The sequence below is a fragment of the Sebastes fasciatus genome, chromosome 2, assembly GCF_043250625.1.
Source record: "Sebastes fasciatus isolate fSebFas1 chromosome 2, fSebFas1.pri, whole genome shotgun sequence".
NCBI classification, from domain to species: Eukaryota; Metazoa; Chordata; class Actinopteri; order Perciformes; family Sebastidae; genus Sebastes; species Sebastes fasciatus.
This window is the reverse complement of record NC_133796.1, coordinates 9,848,902-9,868,135: the sequence shown is the minus strand read 5'-3', so window position 1 is coordinate 9,868,135 and position 19,234 is coordinate 9,848,902. Positions and strand designations below refer to the sequence as shown.

The 19,234-nt window shown below is 39.6% G+C and overlaps 1 protein-coding gene across 1 annotated transcript; it reads left to right on the top strand.

Annotated features, from left to right (window-relative positions):
• Positions 1-1,488: 1,488 nt before the first annotated feature.
• Positions 1,489-9,879, top strand: LOC141783679 (lactoylglutathione lyase-like). The gene is made up of 6 exons (XM_074661100.1): positions 1,489-1,647; positions 6,065-6,147; positions 7,444-7,584; positions 7,681-7,748; positions 8,127-8,216; positions 9,432-9,879. Exons 1-6 carry the CDS (start codon positions 1,579-1,581, stop codon positions 9,521-9,523), a joined length of 543 nt encoding a protein of 180 aa, XP_074517201.1. The 5' UTR covers positions 1,489-1,578; the 3' UTR covers positions 9,524-9,879.
• The last annotated feature ends 9,355 nt before the right edge of the window (positions 9,880-19,234 follow it).

The following is a 19,234-nucleotide window of genomic DNA, read 5'->3' as shown; positions in this document are numbered from 1 at the left end:
TGGAGATGTTAAACCAGGGAGTCCTGGGCCTGCTGAGTTGGTCATTGATTATGCTTTACATCCATATGAGTATTATGCAAGTCAAATTAAGGTTTACAATGTGAATGTGTTAATGAATTAAAATGGTTTATAACTTTATAATATGCAGTATTAACACACCATTACCAAACTGCAATGATGGGATGTAGTATTTCACTAAGCTGAGCATAATTAGCTTCACAAAAATATGAGTTATTACAGTGTTATTGAAATACATCAGGTTGTGCAGGTGTACCTATTAAACTAGTAATGGTGTATATGTAGTGGAATATACAAGGTAAATAATAGGACATTTTACATTCAGTAAGCTTCCTTGGTTACATAATACTGAGCCTTGTAGTCTAGTTCTTTTAATACATCCATGGTCTTGGTCTTGACCAGCCAAGAGATAAAAACCGATACTTCCGGTCTTATTTTCAAAATAAAATTGTTGGAGGTGTTACTTGGACTTCACTTTAAGTTAAAGTGATAAAAACAGATTCAAATACAAATTAATTTTTCCAATAAAAGCTTCATGAAATGTAGTCTAATCCAGAAATTATTGCTGTGTTAATAGCATATGATTCGATTTTATAGGTCATTACATATGCAATATAAAATCAATCTTAATTATAAAGAGGGGAAAATGCCTTTAAATGTCTTGAAGTGGCCCAACAATGCTGTCCTGTTATCAATATTTATTTTGCCAATAGACTTTATTTTAGATTTGTAACAATACAAAGAACAATTAAATCGAAACATACAGTAAGTAAACAATACATATAAAGGAAATAAAGGGATGAATAAAAACAAACATAAAAAATAAAATAAATTAAAAATCAGTGTTTATTTTTCCAATAGACTTTATTTTAGATTTGTAACAATATAAAGAACAATTAAATCAAAACATATAGTAGGTAAACAATACATATAAAGGAAATAAAGGGATCAATAAAAACAAAAACAAAATAAATTAAAAAAAATAAATAACATAAAACACAAAACATTGCAGGGTTTAATATAAATAAGATAATAGTAACTTAAGTAAAAACATTTAAATAGGAGCACAAACTCACCTTTTTATTTTTTGCAGAAGGTATTGTTATTGTTATTATAGTTCCATTTCTTTCTTGTAAAACTTTGTGACAATAATAATGAGATTGATTGGAAAATATTCTCTCTCATATACTGTGTTGAACCTTAAAAAAACAAAACAAACATATATTTCCCAGTAGAAATTCAAAGTCACAGATAATATTTTCCAAGATAAAATTACAAATATCTTGCGACAGTTTACAGGGTATGTGTACATTTCCATAACAGATGGTTTCAGTATGGGAAGGCACAGCTTAAATCAATATAATTTTTTAATTTAACAAGAAAAAAAAGACCTATATCCTGTAATCAATACATTCAAATTATTATAGTGGCTTTTATTTTTGAAAGCTGGTACCGGAAGGTGTTTCTTTTAAAGTTCCCCCCGGCTGCGTTGCATTCCACTCTGGTGGTTCCACTCCCACTGTCAGTCCGGTCCAGCTTCGTACAGTTTGTTAGCAAAACATGAGCGACAAAGGTTTGTCAGACGAGGCAGCGGCGTCAGCCTGCAAAGATGGAGACCCAGTTACTAAGGTAAGATTATTGTCGTCTCTCTTGGAAGTTAAACTAAACTTATAACGTTACTAGAGACACTGAAACCGAGTCAACCCGAGTCAACCCAAGAGGCCAGCGGCTCCCAGATATGCACATTCCGTCCATCTGACAGCGGTTTGTCATCCGGTGACAAGAGATTTGCTTATGTTAAACATGTTTTCCAATGCTTATTATTATATTTACAGTAACGTTAACATGTCAGCTAACTAATTTGTGGGTTTTTATTACATATATGTTAAAGCTAGGTAATTTATAATCTAACTTTCTCGTGTAGAAACTCATTAAAAGCTCAGACGTGATTGCCAAATATCGCGAGAGAAACAAGCGACACCCCCAAAAAACGCCCCAAAACAAGCAACCTTACCTACCACAATAAGAGAGAGAGAGGCAAACTTCATATAAATGTATGAATTTGTTCTGGATTGAATGCATTGCACTGCATTTTTTTGCATCAATTTTTAGCTTGTAACTTCACATTTTTTTTGTTAACTAAACTAAAAGAAGTTTGACATTTCATGTCATTTTTGCACCCATTTTTAGCTTGTAATTAGTTTTATTTGTATTGTTATAGACTTAAAGGTGAACGTTTCATGTCCATTTTTAGATTGTAACTTTATATTTTCTTGTTAACTAAACTTAAAGAACATTTTATAATTTAGATTTTTGTTATGCTAGTTGTAGTTGTCAGGTATATTTATAGTGTATTCCAATATTCTTTATATTTTGTATTCTATGGATATTTTTCTTTAGTGTTGGCATGTAAATTTGATGTATTGTTCCTGTGCATTCTTGGATAACCTGATGCTGTTACACAATAATTTCCCAATGTGGGATCAATAAAGTACAATTATCTATCTATCTAGACCAGGGGTCAGCAACCTTTACTATCAAAAGAGCCATTTTAGGCAAAAATAATAAAAGAAAATCTGTCTGGAGCCGCAAAACATTTGAGCATTGTGATGAAGGTAACACAGTTTATAGTCTAATGCAGTGAGGGCCAAAGAGCAAATGTACTACGGAGTATTAGGGCCACATTGAGGGAAAGAAAATCTGAGATTTCCAGAATAAAGTTATAATGTTACGAGAATAAAGCCATTACTTTACGAGAAAAAAAAGGTCATAATATTACAAGAATAAAGTCATAACTTTACGGGAAAAAAAGTCATATTAAGAGAATAAAATCATAACTTTATGAGAAAAAAAGTCGTAATATTATGAGAATAAAGTAATAACTTTACAAGAAAAAAAGAAAATAACACCTACAATTACTACTTTATATTATGACTTTATTCTCATAATACTACGACTTTTTTTCTCGTAAACCTATGACTTTATTCTCATAATATTATGACTTCATTACCGAAATCTCAAATTTTTTTTTTTTTCCTCAATGTGGCCCTAATACTCTGTCGTACCATAGACCTACAACAAAATTTGAAAATGTAAACAAAAAAACAGCTTTCATTTCCACTCTTTTTTTTTTTTTTTTAAATCCACAGGGAGCCACTGGAGAGGGGCTAAAGAGCCGCATGTGGTTAGCAACTGTTCTCCTTTCCTGTGCCCTTCCTCCAACCGTGTCAAATATTCACAGTGTACAGAAGTATCTTCACTTCCATAGAAACTCCCCAAACACTGCTGCAGCATAATTTCCAGTTGACTACATCCATACGTTCCAAACAGTCACAGTTTTGTCACCTTATCGCTAAATGCATTACTTCTGGCAGAGCTTTTAAAACTCCAAAAGGGTTAATGGGATGACATAGAAGCAGAGTGCATTCAGCCATATTATGGCAATCTGATTATGTGGTGAACTCTAAGCAAAGAAACAGCAGAGACCATGCTGCAAGCAAGATATGAAAGGTTTCTATGGACTTTTATCCAGCATTATAAAGTCTATTTTATTTCTAAGGGTCAAAGGTGAACTTTGACATGTGATTCTACTAATACTGCCAGAGCTACTGCTACCAACTATCAACTTTATTGAACAAAAGGCTCGTAGAACAGAGTGAATATCCATTGTCCTGTCAGTTTTGTATTGTAGTCCTATACACTGTACATACATACAATATATATACTTGCTTAGGAACAGGAAAATATCATATCTCCCAAATTGACAGGACATTGGAGATTCACTCTGTTCTGCGAGCCTTTTGTTCAATAAAGTTGATAGTTGGTAGTAGTAGCTCTGGCAGCATCAGTAGAATCACATGTCAGGTCATGTTCACCTTTGACCTGATAAATAAAAGAGACTTTATAATACTGGATTAAAGTCCATAGAAACCGTTCATATCTCTCTTGCAGCATGATCTCTGCTGTTTGTTTGCTTAGAGTTCGTCACATAATCAGGTTGCAATAATATGGCTGAATGCACTCTGCTTCTATGTCATCCCCTTTTGGAGTTTTGAAGCTCCGCCAGAAGTAATGCTTTTAGCTATAAGTGACAAAACATTGACTGTTTGGAACATATGTATGTAGTCAACTGGAGATAATGCTTCAGCAGTGTTTGGGGAGTTTCTATGGAAGTGAAGATACTTCTGTACACTGTGAAAATTTGACACGGTTGGAGGAAGGGCACAGGAAAGGAGAACAGTTGCTAACCACAGAGATAACACTCAACTGTGAAACACACACAGAGTAGTAGTTTGGTTTCCATACGCTCATACAATACAAATATCAGAGTGAAAACCAGTTTTTACCAAATTTGCGATTTCTCCTTGGGTTACTTTGACACATTTCCCTAATCAAAATCTATGTTCTGACCCATCCATGGGCACGCAAGATAGTTTACCTAGATTTACCTCCAATTTACACTCAATAATCCTTTGTGAAACACGACGCTGTAACCATTTGCTTATGCGTGGAGTCGCTAATCGCTTCTGTGAAATCGGCCTTAGTACAGTAAAAAAAATGAAGACATCATCAGACCATCACTGTCACGCCATGTTTTTGCATAGAAAACAAGGAAGTAATTTTAACTCATCCAAGCAGGCCTGATCTGTTCAGTGTGGTGATATTGACTGATGCGTCGCTCACACAGATGTGGTGATTCATACGCGCTTGGTTGCACAGAGGTGTAGTTTGGCTGATATACCTTTTCACGAGTGAGTGCCAGCCGGGATACAAATTTCCCTCTGCTGGAATTCAGGCACAGCCGACAGAGATCTTGTACCCTGCAAGCAAATGTGTTGTGAAGGCTTTTCGGAGCATTTTAACACAAGAATATAATTATATTTCACATCAGTAACTATCCCTTAACCTTACATCTCAAGTGTTAATCCTTCCTTATATGTATATGCAGTGTATTTTTATTTTTCCTGTGGAAGAAGCAGGGTCTGGAGTATTCATACACACTTCAGATGCACATACAGTGTACTCGCTGGGAATTAGCATAACAGGAAAACCATTGACTTGGCCATTTGCCTCTAATGTTGGCTAACATGCAAGCTTTTGTAATGGTTTTTGTACAAGTTGTATTGGCTGATGGATGGCCACAATTTGTTTCTGAGTAACCAATGGAGTGCTACAGGGATGACGAATGTTCGTAGTTAGTAAGTTAGCTTCCCCCTGGTTCCCTCAGCAAAAAAAATGGGATTTTCCCATTGAGTTTTGTATTATTGCAGAAAATAAGCTCTGTGGCAAACGCGTGTTTTGTTTAGCAAGATAATCTCCACAAATGAACACCACTTTTGTGATTTTTTTTTTAAGCATAAATGCAATCACCAGAAGTAAAAAGCTAACGTTAAAGAACTACACCACGGTCACATGAGCGCGAGTATACACAACAAGGCTGTAAAGGCGGACGAGTCAACGGCGTGATGGCGTCTTGTAGTCTCATTTAGCCATTTGTTAGCAACCGCCTTTTATAAGACACAAAGGCTTCAAAATTCACAAGCAGGATATTTATTGACGTATTTTATAATGTAGAACAAAACGTTAAAATCTATCAAGCTTTATTTCAGGCATCTAACTAAAAACCCATTAAAAAAAACATTGACTTTCAGATGAGGGAACTGGTCCAGAAGTGATAAATTAACTAATTTCTGGGTTTTAGGACTCATTCCTGCAGCACTCTCTTGGGTCTGTGGCTAACCAACTGTGGCACGCCTAGAAAATGAACCAGCAGTGTTTCTATTTAACACACTGTGGTGCAACACATCCAAATTCACTCTTTGAGCTACTAAAATGTCTGTTTCTCCTCTTGGGAAGACCTGTTTTTAGTAGTGCTAAATCAGCACTAATCAGAATTAGTCATATGTAACGCCCCGGGAAATTTGAATGACTGTTCCATCTGTATTTTAGAGATATGATAACTCACCATCCTGTAATCTTTGTGATTGATTCATAGTATTGCCGACCACTTGACTTAAAGCTCTGTTATTGTATTTGTGTGTCCTAGGATTTTATGATGCAGCAGACTATGCTGCGGGTTAAAGATCCAGTTAAATCCTTGGATTTTTACACCAGAATCCTCGGCATGACGTGAGTATGTAGTGTGGGCTTCAGCTCAAAGAATCTTTATTCCCACTTGCAACAGATTATTCCCAAAAAGTGACACAAGGGGTGTTTCTCAAATTCAAGGATGCTTCTTTGGTAGGACGGGTCCTTCCAAGTCGTGTCCTATTGAGGCTAGGCAAGACTCCTTCCTAGCATTCGGAGAGCACACATTGGAACAGTCTAGCTGGTGTGCGGAAGAAATGGACCTGGTATTTGTACTTTATTTAGAACAGACCAGTACAATACAATTTCTAGTAGGAATATTGATTTTGCATTCCTCAAAACAATATAAACAGATTAAAAACATGTCGGCCTATTGAAAAATAACTAAAACCAACAGGGATTTGGACAATTAATATAATTTAAAAACGTACAAAACATACAATTAATATGCTCTCCTCAAAGCCACCAGACTCCATTGGAAAAACACAGTAATTTTACCTCGCTGATTAATAAAACACACTTCATTCAAACTCGACAGAGACAAAATCAAACTCTTCTTGGTTAACTCTTTCCGCTGTTCCAACAATGACCCACTCTGGTTTGAAATAAACCCTTAATTCCCACTCGTTAAATGTGAAAAGAAACAACCGTAATGCTCTCCCCAAAGCTACCAGACTCCACTGGAAAAACACAGTACTTTTACTTCGCTGAGTCTTTACACTTCCAACAATCTGGGTTGGTTGAAATAAAGCCTTAATTCACAGAGCTCGATGCGGAAATATGCCGGCTCTACCCGGCTGTCTATCTCTTGCCATTGCCTTCCGCTGTGCTATTAATAGCTCACAAGTCTGTTGCTGAAATTATGCCTTAAATTAGGCCCTGTGGATCTAATGTGAGTGGAGATTCAACATCTGGTTTCTCGCCTCAAATTTGTTCAGAAACATATTTGGGCGGACTGCTGAGGTGAAATAACTGAAAGTTTACTAGAGTGTTTCCGCTGTTTCCAAATCGGGGTACAGGAAATGCATCATGAGCACAGGATTGTGGGTGTTTTAGGAGTGCAGAGGACACACGCATGCATTATTGAAAATCCTCAGTCCTCGGTAGAATTGGAAGGATCTTCGACATTGGAACAGTCCTCCGGGGGGATTCGATGACGTAGGATCCTTGAAATTCAGCCGATGAAGGATCCTTCCTTGACTTTGAGAAACACCCAATGAATCCTAAACATTTTTCAGAGATGTTTTTGTGTGCATGTGCTGGTGAGAACATCTCATACATAAACTGGACTTGGTGACTAAAGTGGGGTTTTCTCTCCTTCTGTGTAAAATCTTCCAGACTCCTGCAGAAGTTTGACTTCCCCTCCATGCGTTTCTCTCTCTTCTTCTTGGGCTACGAGGACAAGAAGGAGATTCCTACAGAAGTGAAGGAGAAGACGGCCTGGACCTTTTCCAGAAGAGCTACCATTGAGCTGACACAGTAAGGGTCTACAATATGTGCCTTCCTCTCTTTCCTCTTTCTGCATTTCGTCTCTTACCTTGTCGTATTCCTCCTCCCGCCCCTCCTGTCTTTCAGTAACTGGGGCTCTGAGGCTGACGAGAGCCAGTCTTATCACAACGGAAACTCAGATCCACGTGGCTTTGGTAAGATCGCTTCCCTGTTTTACAAACGGACAGGAAAGACTTTGTTGTCCCAAAACATAAAGTTTTCTTCTATGATGACATACAATATATGAATGGATGAACTTGAAATACAGGAACACACTCTTGGTTTACTTAGGTTTGTAACATTTTAGCTGATCTGTGATCTGTGTTTTAAATGTTGAGCATTCAGTTTTTCCAAAAATTCATACAGTACCAATTCATCTATCATTTATTCTTTCTTATATTGCACCACATTTTTAAAGGATATACTGTATGCTTCTTGTCTGTTACCGTTTGAAGACTCACTAGAGCAAACTATGTGACTGTAGTGTGGATTTACAGTGAACAGTCTCTATTTGTCCTCCTGGCATTTGACAGGACACATTGGAATTGCCGTTCCTGACGTCTATCAAGCCTGCAAACTGTTTGAAGAACAAGGAGTCACATTTGTCAAGAAGCCAGACGATGGTAAGATGAGAAGCGTTTGTGAATATGAGGGTCACAGACAGGTTAAATAGACACAACTTGACCGCCTTTTTAGTATATTTAGTTCACCTTTAACCTTTCTTTCCCCACTTCACTTTTTAGTTGGCTTATACACTCAAAATGGAAAATAATTGAAGTTGTAATCGGGGTTGAAGCCATTTATTCAAGACAGAAAATCCTTGATTAGGGCGATGGGCAGTAAGCGCTGAAATATATATTACAGTAGAGGTGAAGAATCTGCTTTCTCACAGGTAATGTTATTTTATTAATAAATTAACTTCTACACTTCACAGTAGGGATATCACAAGAACCGATACTTGCCAAAATCTTCGTTTCTCTAAATACAGCAGGAACCGTCAGGGCTCGAGACTAACAACATCCTGGGGATGATAGAAAATGTGTTTGGGACGCAATAAACTCACTATCGACGCATCCATGTCCAAATTAGCAGCCGGTGAGCAGCACAGTCCTGCAGAGCTAACGGCCAATGTCAACGGGAGGTGCATTATGACGTGTTCAGGCTTTGTTAAGTATTGGGCGAACGTAAATTCTAACGTTATCATGGTGTGTTCAAATGTATTGTAAAATGCAGTTTTTGTCGAGAAACTTTAATAAATCCAGTTGTTTGAAGATGTTTTCACACAAATATAAAATAAATAATAGAGAGACAATAATGACCTGTTTATTACCGTGCATACTGGTATTTGTTAGGAAGTTAAAGGAGTGTATGTTGAAGTACACAGGGTTTATTGTTCTACTTTTGTTTTTTACCGTGGGAATCAAATTGGTAACGAGAATAGTGGAATTTCACTGGTGTTGGTATTGACTACTAAATTTCTGGTAACATGACATCTCTACTGCACAGCTTGAGTTTCATCCACTTCACCCCAAGAATATTAATGATTGCAGATTTCTGTAAACTCTAAACTAACAGATAATTATAAGTATTTGTACTGGCGCAACTAGTTCATGAAAGTGTCAAAAGATAATTATGTATTACCGTAATACACTGTATTGTATGGCTATTCCTTTCCATGTCCTGCCTCATTCCATAACAACAGAAAGCACCTGTTCAGTACCTGTTTCTACATTTGAAATATATTTCTCCTCAGTGTATTGGCATGTCATCACTGCACCATGATTAGAGCATTTATTCATACAGTATTAACGGTTCCTTTTCTCTTATTTCCTTCTCAGGTAAAATGAAAGGCTTGGCCTTCATTCAGGACCCTGATGGTTACTGGATTGAGATCCTGAGTCCTAACAACATGGTGTCCATTACCTCCTAAAAACTGACAACACGCTACCTGCTGCAGTTCATACAGGCAAGACCTGCTGTGGCTTCACATGTGAGAGGAGGACGTCTGGGTTTAGAGAAGAATTTAGCAACTGAGCTGAGGGAAAACAGAGCGGGATCACTTGCACCACAGGAATCAGTCTGCCCTCCCTGGCATGTGCTGGACTTCTATTGGACAGTTGATGAGCAAATAGATTAGATACCTGAGTTATTGCTATGAATAGCAACGACTTTGTGTAGCTGTTGCGTTTGTCTACAATCATCAGTTTGTATGCGTCTTCAAAAAGGGATGCTGAAACAAAGCGGTATTACTGTGTAATAAATGTGAAAGCCATCGTTTAAACAAAATGGATTTGTGTTTTCTTGTAGTTTTGAGAGACGAAGCAAAACGTAACTATTTGTTTGTGCAAAAAACACTCAAGGAAGTTCAGTCATAAAGGGAAAAGTGTGATTTACAGTTTTTAAGGTTTTCTGAATTATTTTAAAACAATGAATTCTCACATGTATTATTTTTCAAAGAAATAGTTTTAAAATCCACATGGTTGCTTTACCACCTTCAACCGCATAACTGTCTCCACTATTCGGTCGACATCATTTTGAAGACCTTTCTGATTCAATAAGAAAAAATCTGGGCTGTAAAAAGAAACTTAAAAAAAAGTAAAATCTTTAATTTGTGTTAAAATGTCTGGCTGTTTTGAGAAATCAGTTTTATAATTCAACATTATACCAGAATATCAAAATCTCAAATTTTAAGTGTGTCTTTACAATCACACTTTTGCGTGTGGGCTCACATTGATGAATTTTCAAACCAAACAATAAAATGAGTTGTTGATCTTAAGATAATTTCCCTAGAGCAATTTTAGTGAAATCTGAACCAAACCAAGAAGTTGTGAGGCACTTTTTAGATGTGTTCAGTGTGCAGGAATTTTGGCTCCGTTGGTTAAAGTGCCGGTCTTGTAAACAAAATCCCAACCGTGCCTGTCTGACACTTCTGATCCAACCTGCTGTTGTTGGGCTTCAACATGAAAGCTTGCTCTCTAAAGCACTGAGACCAAATTCTGACCTCTGCCACCTGCTCTTCATTCTATCCATCTAGTCAGGGACTGCTTTACATCCGCCAGACTACTTGCAGCCTACTAGAGATGAGATCATTTACTGCATCAGAAAGTCTTACAGTCTAATTTGGCTTCATTGTTAGCAGATTACACATCAATTTATTGACCACTTGAACCCGGTAGAAAGGTCTCTGTGGTGTGTTGATCAGTCAGCGCCTACAGATTTTAACCTGAAGGTTGGCGGCTCAAGCTCACCCAGGAACGATGTGACTTCATTTCTGCACCGTCCGAAGGGTTTTGTGCTTTGATAAAGCAGAATCGACCGTGAAGTCACTGCTTCAGGGTCTGGATTTGCTGAAAATGCTACCAGTATTGGCTATTTTTGGATGTAGATTTAAAGGGCCAGTGTGTAACAATTAGGGGGATCTATCGGCAGAAATGGAATATAATATTATTAAGTATGTTTTCTTTAGTGTATAATCACCTGAAAATGAGAATCGTTGTGTTTTTGTTAACTTAGAATGAGCCGTTTATATCTACATAGATAGCAGGTCCTCTCCACGGAGTCGGCCATGTTGTACCGCCATGTTTCTACAGTAGCCCAGAATGGACAAACCAAACTCTGTTAACTTTTCCTGCTTGGACCGGAGTCGATAATGTTACTCGCTCCCGTCGCCGCCGCTCTCTCTCTCTCTCTCTTGCTTCACCACTGCCCCCCAGAAAGTATCACCCTAGGCGACCGCCTATATGACCTATGCCTTACGCCGGCCCTGAAAACACAACATGACCATCCATCCATCCATTCTCTGTAACAGTTTATCTTATTCAGGCTCGCGGGGGGGCTGGAGCCGATCCCAGCTGACATTGGGCGAAGGCGGGGTACACCCTGGACAGGTCGAAAGACTATCGCAGGGCTGACACATAGAGACAGACAACCATTCACACTTACATTCACACCTATGGGCAATTTAGAGTCAACAATTAACCAAACCTACATGTCTTTGGACTGTGGGACGAAGACGGAGAACCCGGAGAAAACCCACGCTAACACGGGGTTAACATGCAAACTCCACACAGAAGGGCCCCAAGCCGGGTTTGAACCTGCGACCCTCTTGCTGTGAGGCGACAGTGCTGATCCAACACAACCAGCTTGGTCAAAATTTCAGCATGTCCGTCTGGGTTTGTACTTCTTGCAAAATATGCAAATCTATCTCAGGTAAATGTAAAAGGCAAATCAAAGAAGACGCTCATGTTTGTTTGTTGATAAGATTTGTAATCCCAATTATTGCTCCCTGGTCTCTCTCCGCTTTGCATCACTGCAGACATTTGACTGCTGAGGATAAAAGCGATTAAAGATGTCCTTTGTGTGTTTTGGTGGATGTTCAGGTGAACGACCCAGACTGCTGGGACCTGAGCTGTTTCTACGCGCTGCTCTGATTGGTCCGTTTAGTTGGAACTCAGGCGCATCAGAGCTCTGATACCTGGTGGGGGTGTTAGCAAAGGTCCCACATAACACACAGCCCTCTCTATCAGCTCTGTCTCTGAATAAGGAGCGCCCCGTCTCTTTTCAACAAACGCTGAGCTCCCTTTGTCGGTGCCGTCCTTTATGGTGAGTGTAAACACAGAAACAGGATTGATTGTTGTTTGGAAAAAAGGTTGAGTTCATAGCTGTTGATTTTAGTGTAAATCTTTTAACCGTACCAGCTTTTCATTTTTGCCTGTGCCAATAGAAGATACTGAGAAGTTTATGCATAAATGTAGTGTGAGAGAGACAGAGTTCATCCTCGGCTATTGCTTACCAGAAGATGGTGATTAATGATGTTTGGCTTTGTGCTGCTCTGTATAGCACTATTCTCATATACAATTCCAGTTACCTTTAGTGTGGTTTGATTGATAGTTGCCAGATATCTCTCTCAGTGAGGATGTACAATGAATAAATTGTGTTTTGTAATTAATGTAACAGACTTTTTGTAATTATTGCATTGTGTTGTAACCCCTGAAAGGTGATCTAACTCTACTTTGAAGTCTTTTTGAAGACAACATGGAGAGAAACGTCCCCAGTCTTCTCCTCATCCACCTCGTCTTCTTCGTCCTCTCCGCTCCTTTGTGTGCAGAGTCTACAGTCAGTAACATTTCAAAGGTTGTCCTCATCAGCGATTTGAAGGACTGGGTGTCTGCCCAGAGCCACTGCAGAAAGTTCCATGATGACTTGGTCACCATCACAAACCTAGAGGAGGCCACCGAGCTTGTCCCGTATGGAGGCTGGATTGGTTTGCGTCGGGTATCAGAAGATTGGAAATGGTCCAGAGGAGATGAGAAAGTCAGCTTCGACAACTGGGATGTTGGTGAGCAGGGTTGGAAGGAAAATGACGATACATACTGAGTGTTGTTCTCAAGTCCAGTTTCAGTTTCCACTTTTAATGTACTCCACAATTTAAGGGACTCAAATGTGATTTAATTTCAGTAATGAAAGAGTGTTTTTAACCTTTGCTACATCCACTAAATTCAAATTTGAATGTAGGACTATTTAGCCACACTAGCTGCATATCGATGGCAATGTTGGATTGTTGGTTTGTCATTGCACTACTTTGATCAAGACTGAAATATGTCAATAACTATTGGATGGATTCACATTTGGAACAGGCATTCATGTTCCCCAGAGGATGAATCCCTCTGACTCCTCTCAGGCCACCATGAGGTGGATATTTCTGTTTTTCAGTGAAATATCTCGACAAATAGTGAATTTCATCGCCATGGATTTTGGTAAAGATATCCATGGTAACATGAGGATGAGTCATACTGTCCATGATCCCCTGACTCTTCCTCTAGCGCCATCATGAGGTTAACATTTGTGGTTTTGACTGAACTGTCTCAATAATTACTGGGTGGATTGGCATTCGTGTTCCCCACAGGATGAATTGTAATAACTTTGGTCATCCCTTAACGCTTCATCTAGGCAAATCAGCAGTTCAAAATATGTATTTTTTTAGGGCTGTTAAACGATAAAATGTTTAATCGTGATTAATACAAATTAATCACACATTTTTTATCTGTTCAAAATGTACCTTAGAGAGAGATTCGTCAAGTATTTAATACTCTTATCAACATGGGAGTGGACAAATATGCTGCTTTATGCAAAAGTATGTATATATTTATTATTGGAAATCAATTAACAACACAAAACAATGACAAATATTGTCCAGAAACCCTCACAGGTACTGCATTTAGCATAAAACATATGCTCAAATCATAACTTGGCAAACCAATCAACAATCATGAAATCACAAGCTGCGTTAATGCTTTAAAGAAATCAGTGGCTTTAAAACGACTTTGCATTAACACGTTAACCGTGACAGCCCTAATTTATAATATACAGTATTCAGTATTATTATTATTATATATATTCTAACAGTTTGTTTATGACCGAATACCTGCAATACTAATGGCTTTCCCATCAGCCTCGGCTGCCCTTGTGTTTAGTGCTAATTAGCAAATATTAGCATGCTACCTGCATTAACATTAACATGTGTGCTTTCATGTATTTAACACCGTTGTCGCTCGGTAGCCCCCCCCCCACCCCCCCGGCCAGAAACATGATTGGCCCCACTTGGTGCCCCGCCAGGCTAGAGCACTTCCTGGTCTTGTGCATCGCCACTTTTCATGTAATACCACCTGTATTAGGACACAGAGCAGTGCTCAAGAGCCTGAAAATCATGCCCAATGTTACCTAAGCCAATTTTAAACGCTTTTTCAACGGGTCAAGAACCCCCGACTGGTTCTTGGCCCCCCTGTGCCACCTCATTTAAAAGATCCTGGAATCGCCCCTGCCACAAGCCAGCAAGAGGGTCGCAGGTTCAAAACCCGGCTTGGGGTCCATCTGTGTGGAGTTTGCATGTTCTCCCCGTGTTAGCGTGGGTTTTCTCCGGGTTCTCCGGCTTCCTCCTACAGTCCAAAGACATGCAGGTTAATCGTTGACTCTAAATTGCCCGTAGGTGTGAATGTGAGTCTGTCTCTATGTGTCAGCCCTGTGATAGTCTGGCGACCTGTCCAGGGTGTACCCCGTCTTCGCCCAATGTCAGCCGTGATCGGCTCCAGCCCCCCCGCGACCCCGAATAGGATAAGCTGTTACAGATAATGGATGGATGGATGAATGTTTTGAGGGGATGAAAATGATGTTTACCAGAATGCTACCATGTCCATGTGATTTCAGTCTCTCTCTCCTTGTTCTTGTAGGTGAACCAGACCGTTATGAGCACTGTGTTTGGAAACGTCAATCTCACCTAAAATGGGCAAATTATCCTTGCAATGAGCTTCACCCCTTCATTTGTGATGAAAGACTGGACCTGGTCCAGGAAAAGAAGACATGGGAAGAGGCCTTGGAGCACTGTAGAGAAAAAGAAAATTACGACCTCGTCAGCCTGCCGGAAGTCGCTGCCAGAAACATCTTTCTGTTGAACAGAGAGACAATAACACAGCAAGCAACCAATAATGAGGTTTGATGTTTTTCTGCAGAGTTTGTGTGTGTTTGTAGTCAGGTTATATCACTGTAACTGTGATGTTAAAAGAATAGTTTGAAATTTTGAGAAATTTTGCTTTCATGCCCCGAGAGCAGCCGGTTAGCTTAGCTTAGCACAAAGACAGGGAACAAGGGGAAACAGCTAGCCTAGCTCTGTCCAAAGGTAAGGCTACCAGCACCCCTGAAGGTCATGAATTAACACATTTTATTACACATCTTCGTTGAATGCTCGATTCTGATTGGTCAATCACGGCGTTCTACGGTCTTTTATTTCTTTATAGCAGACCGTTGCTATGTATAACAGACCGTTGCTATGGGCACAGTTCCGATGTCAGACTCTGGCGGACCGTTTGTTTGTCAAATTATTATTTTTTTAAGGAAGCAGCCGTGTAATAAGCGGGATAATATACAGCAAGCCGATCATTCTTGTGAAGTAAACCCAGACAGGGCGATGCCGGACCCCGACGCTCTGCACATTTGTTTAATCCGTACAAAAATGTGGTTGTGCTTTTATGGGGTTATGTGACGGACTATTTCTTGGCCCGGCGCAGTGACTTCCTGGAGTCTCAGTGATTGTGTGTGACACAGTGGTTTTCTCTGCCAATTGCCCCTGTTGTTTCCTGCAGGTGTGGATCGGACTGCGATTCCTGGCTGGTGAGTGGTGGTGGATGAATGGACAGAGGGCGAGGAGCTCCGACCTTCCTCACTGTCCTGCCCAGCAGCAGCACTGCGGCGCCCTGCTTCCCAACGAAAAAGGCTGGAAGATAATGAACTGTAGTGAGAAGAGAAACTTCCTATGCGGCAGAAAGTAATGAATGCTGGGAGAGGAATGATTTGTTCATCTTGAACATCAATGTCATTTTAAAATAAAGGCAACATGAGTAGAGAGTCAAAGCCATGAAAAGAAACATGATTGGTGGTGTGGCTGAAAGAGGAACTACGCCCATTTTTTAAATTCATATATGTTTTTCATATACATCAGAACGGCAATACGTCATCCAGAGTTGGCTCACATGACCACGCCCCCTTTTGGTGGAAAACAATCCTGTGTCCCTCATAGACGGTAACAGCGTAAAGAGAAGAAGTTGAATCATGTCATCAAACTTCTACTTTAAACAAACCGGTAATATTAATAACGCTATGCCATTAAAAAAAATCATTGACGTCCAGACGAGGGAACCAGAAGTGCTAAAATGCTAACTTATTTCTGGTATTTGGGACTCATTCCTGCACCACATACATACATTGACCTTTGAGTTAAACTTTCCTCCCTAGATTCTTATATGACAACGCAAATGTTTTGCAAGAGATCTTAAGAAACATCGCAGATGTAAACAAACCTTTTAAGCTTATCAGAAACAATTCATAATAATTGTTTTTAGTTGTTGTCTTGCACTAGTTTTTGTGTTATAAAAAGGTCTGTCAATCAATTTGGGACTGATATCAGGTTCAAATGTTGTGTTTTTGACTTTGGTGTTGTTTGCTTTGGGATCATAGAGTGTGCCTTTAAGTTAGTGATCTAACTTAAATAAATGACTTAATAAATGAGAAATAAATGAGATTCTTGAAAATTAAATTGTGTCATTATATTGAAATTACATCACAGAACATTAGGAACACCATTCACCACATTGACATTACAAGAAGTTTGCATCTTTAATAGTACAACATATATACTATATATGGTCTCATATGAATCTACAAAACCTAAGGAATCCATTGGTACCAACCATGTCATAATCACGTGTCACGAAGGAGGTGAAATAACGCTCCAGACTTATGCTTAATTTTGGCGGGGAAAAACTGTCATGGCTATTTTCAAAGGGGCCCCTTGACCTCTGACCTCATCATATGTGAATAAAAATGGGTTCTATGAGTACCCACGAGTCTCCCCTTTACAGACATGCCCACTTTATGATAATCACATGCAGATGGGGGCAAGTCATAGTCAAGTCAGCACACTGACACAATGACAGCTGTTGCTGTCTGTTGGGTTTGAGTTTGCCATGTTATGATTTGAGCATATTTTTTTATGGTAACTGCAGTACCTGTGAGGGTTTCTGGACAATATCTGCCATTGTTTTGTGTTGTTAATTGATTTCCAATAATAAATGTGTACATACATTTGCATAAAGCAAGCATATTTGCCCACTCCTATGTTGATAATAGTGTAAAATACTTGCCAAAACTCCCTTTGAGGTACATTTTGAAAAGATAGAAAATGTGAGATTAATTTGCAATTAATTACGACTAACTATGGACAATCATGTGATGAATCACGATTAAATATTTTAATCGATTGACAGCCCTAATATGTACACTGTATAGCCCTAATATGTCAGTAGTATATTTTCTTTTTGTGGTAAAATACACACCTTTAACTCCTTTATACTATAACAAAAATATAGGGTGTAGGCAAAAATAAAAGTGTTTTCTCCCAAATTTGGGTCTGTATTGTAACTGCTTGTGAATGTCTCCCCAATATAAAATATCACCCTGTGTTATTTTGTGTGCCACTAGAGGGCACTCTTAACCAAGTCACAGTGGGTCCATATTGTGGTTAAACTAAGGAAACATTCAGTCACCTACAGTGTTGCAGAGATCTGCAATAGTGTTAATTTGTCATGATTTCCGCATACGATACCAGAATTTAAAATTCTTTATTTCATGAATAAGTTATATCAGGGAAAGGCTAAAATCCACACCAGCAAATCCACACATACACAGGAAAAATGAAAATAAGTTGCAGCCCAACCAGAATGACATGAACGTGTTTATTTTTGCACACGTAACACACGCATCTCATCTGAGAGGCTTCATCAGTTCTGCAATCAGTACTTACAATGCTGTCCGGATATCCCAAGGTGATTTTACATCATTCACACCTTAGTTTAAGTGATGACTATCACAGTGACCTCAATGAACTCATCATCTCTCATGTGACACCAAGATAAGCACAATCGATGTGATGAGCACAATCGATGTGATGAGCACAATCGATGTGATGAGCACAATCGATGTGATAAGCACAATCGATGTGATGAGCACAATCAACAGAGGTCTACAGTAATTCAGAGGTCTTTATTGTACGAGCTGGCCCAAAGGACTGGTATAGGCTGGAGATTGTGTTTAGGGCATGCTGCATGGACTCTGGGTTATGTGCAAAGACAGCGCAGTCATCTGCGTATTGGAGCTCACGGATTTGGCTTGTCTTTTTCTTTGTGTGGGTCTGGAGCCGTCAGATGTTGAATAGACTTCCATCAAGGTGATACTCCATGTGAACTCCATCTCTGTATCCCAGGGTATGGTGGAAGAGGTGGGTAATGGCTGAGAGGAGGAGATTGAACAGGACCGGTGCCAAGACACAGCCCTGCTTCACCCCTGTGTTGACCATGAAGGACTCTGACTGGAGTCCTCCTGTGAGAACTCTGGCTTGCATCCCATCATGCAGTTGCTGCAGGATGGAAAGAAACTTGGGTGGTACCCCAAGTTTGGAGAGCTGTTTCTAGAGCATTTCACGGTTTATGGTGTCAAAGGCTTTGCTGAGGTCGATGAAGGCAATGTACAGGTCCTTGTGTTGTTCTCTGCTCTTCTCTAGTAGCTGCCGTAAAACAAAGATCATGTCGGTAGTGGATCTGGACTTCCAAAAACCACAATGCGTTTCTGGGAGAGCACTTTCCGAAATGTACTCCACCAGCCTATTAAGCATGATCTTTGCCAGCACTTTTCCTGCGATGGAGATGAGAGAGATTCCGCGGCTGTTCCCGCAGATGGCTCTATCGCCCTTCTGTTTGTAGATGACCACAATGTTAGCATCCATCTCGGACTTCCAGATGTTTATGATCAGGAGATGTAGGTGATGAGGAACCCCCCATGTTTGAGGACCTCTGCCGGGATGCCATCAGGTCCTTTTGTTGTTCTTTAGGCTTTTAATGGCTTTACAGGTTTCAGAGAACTGTGGTGGAGTGTCAAGAGGGAGGATTGGTGGAAGATCTGTGAGTTTATTAAAGGATATGGAGATCAACGGGGTTGGTGTGGTTGAGGAGGGTCTCAAAATGATCCGCCCAGCGGCCAAGAATATCATGGCGGTCCTTGAGGAGAGTGTTCCCGTTTGCTGATCGGACAGGGGCAA

Excerpts from the sequence above, each read along its gene's own strand:
- LOC141783679 (XM_074661100.1), top strand. The coding sequence starts at position 1,579 with ATGAGCGACAAAGGTTTGTCAGACGAGGCAGCGGCGTCAGCCTGCAAA. Across the intron at positions 1,648-6,064 it reads ATGGAGACCCAGTTACTAAG|GATTTTATGATGCAGCAGAC; the intron begins GTAAGATTATTG and ends TGTGTGTCCTAG. Across the intron at positions 7,585-7,680 it reads GCTACCATTGAGCTGACACA|TAACTGGGGCTCTGAGGCTG; the intron begins GTAAGGGTCTAC and ends CCTGTCTTTCAG.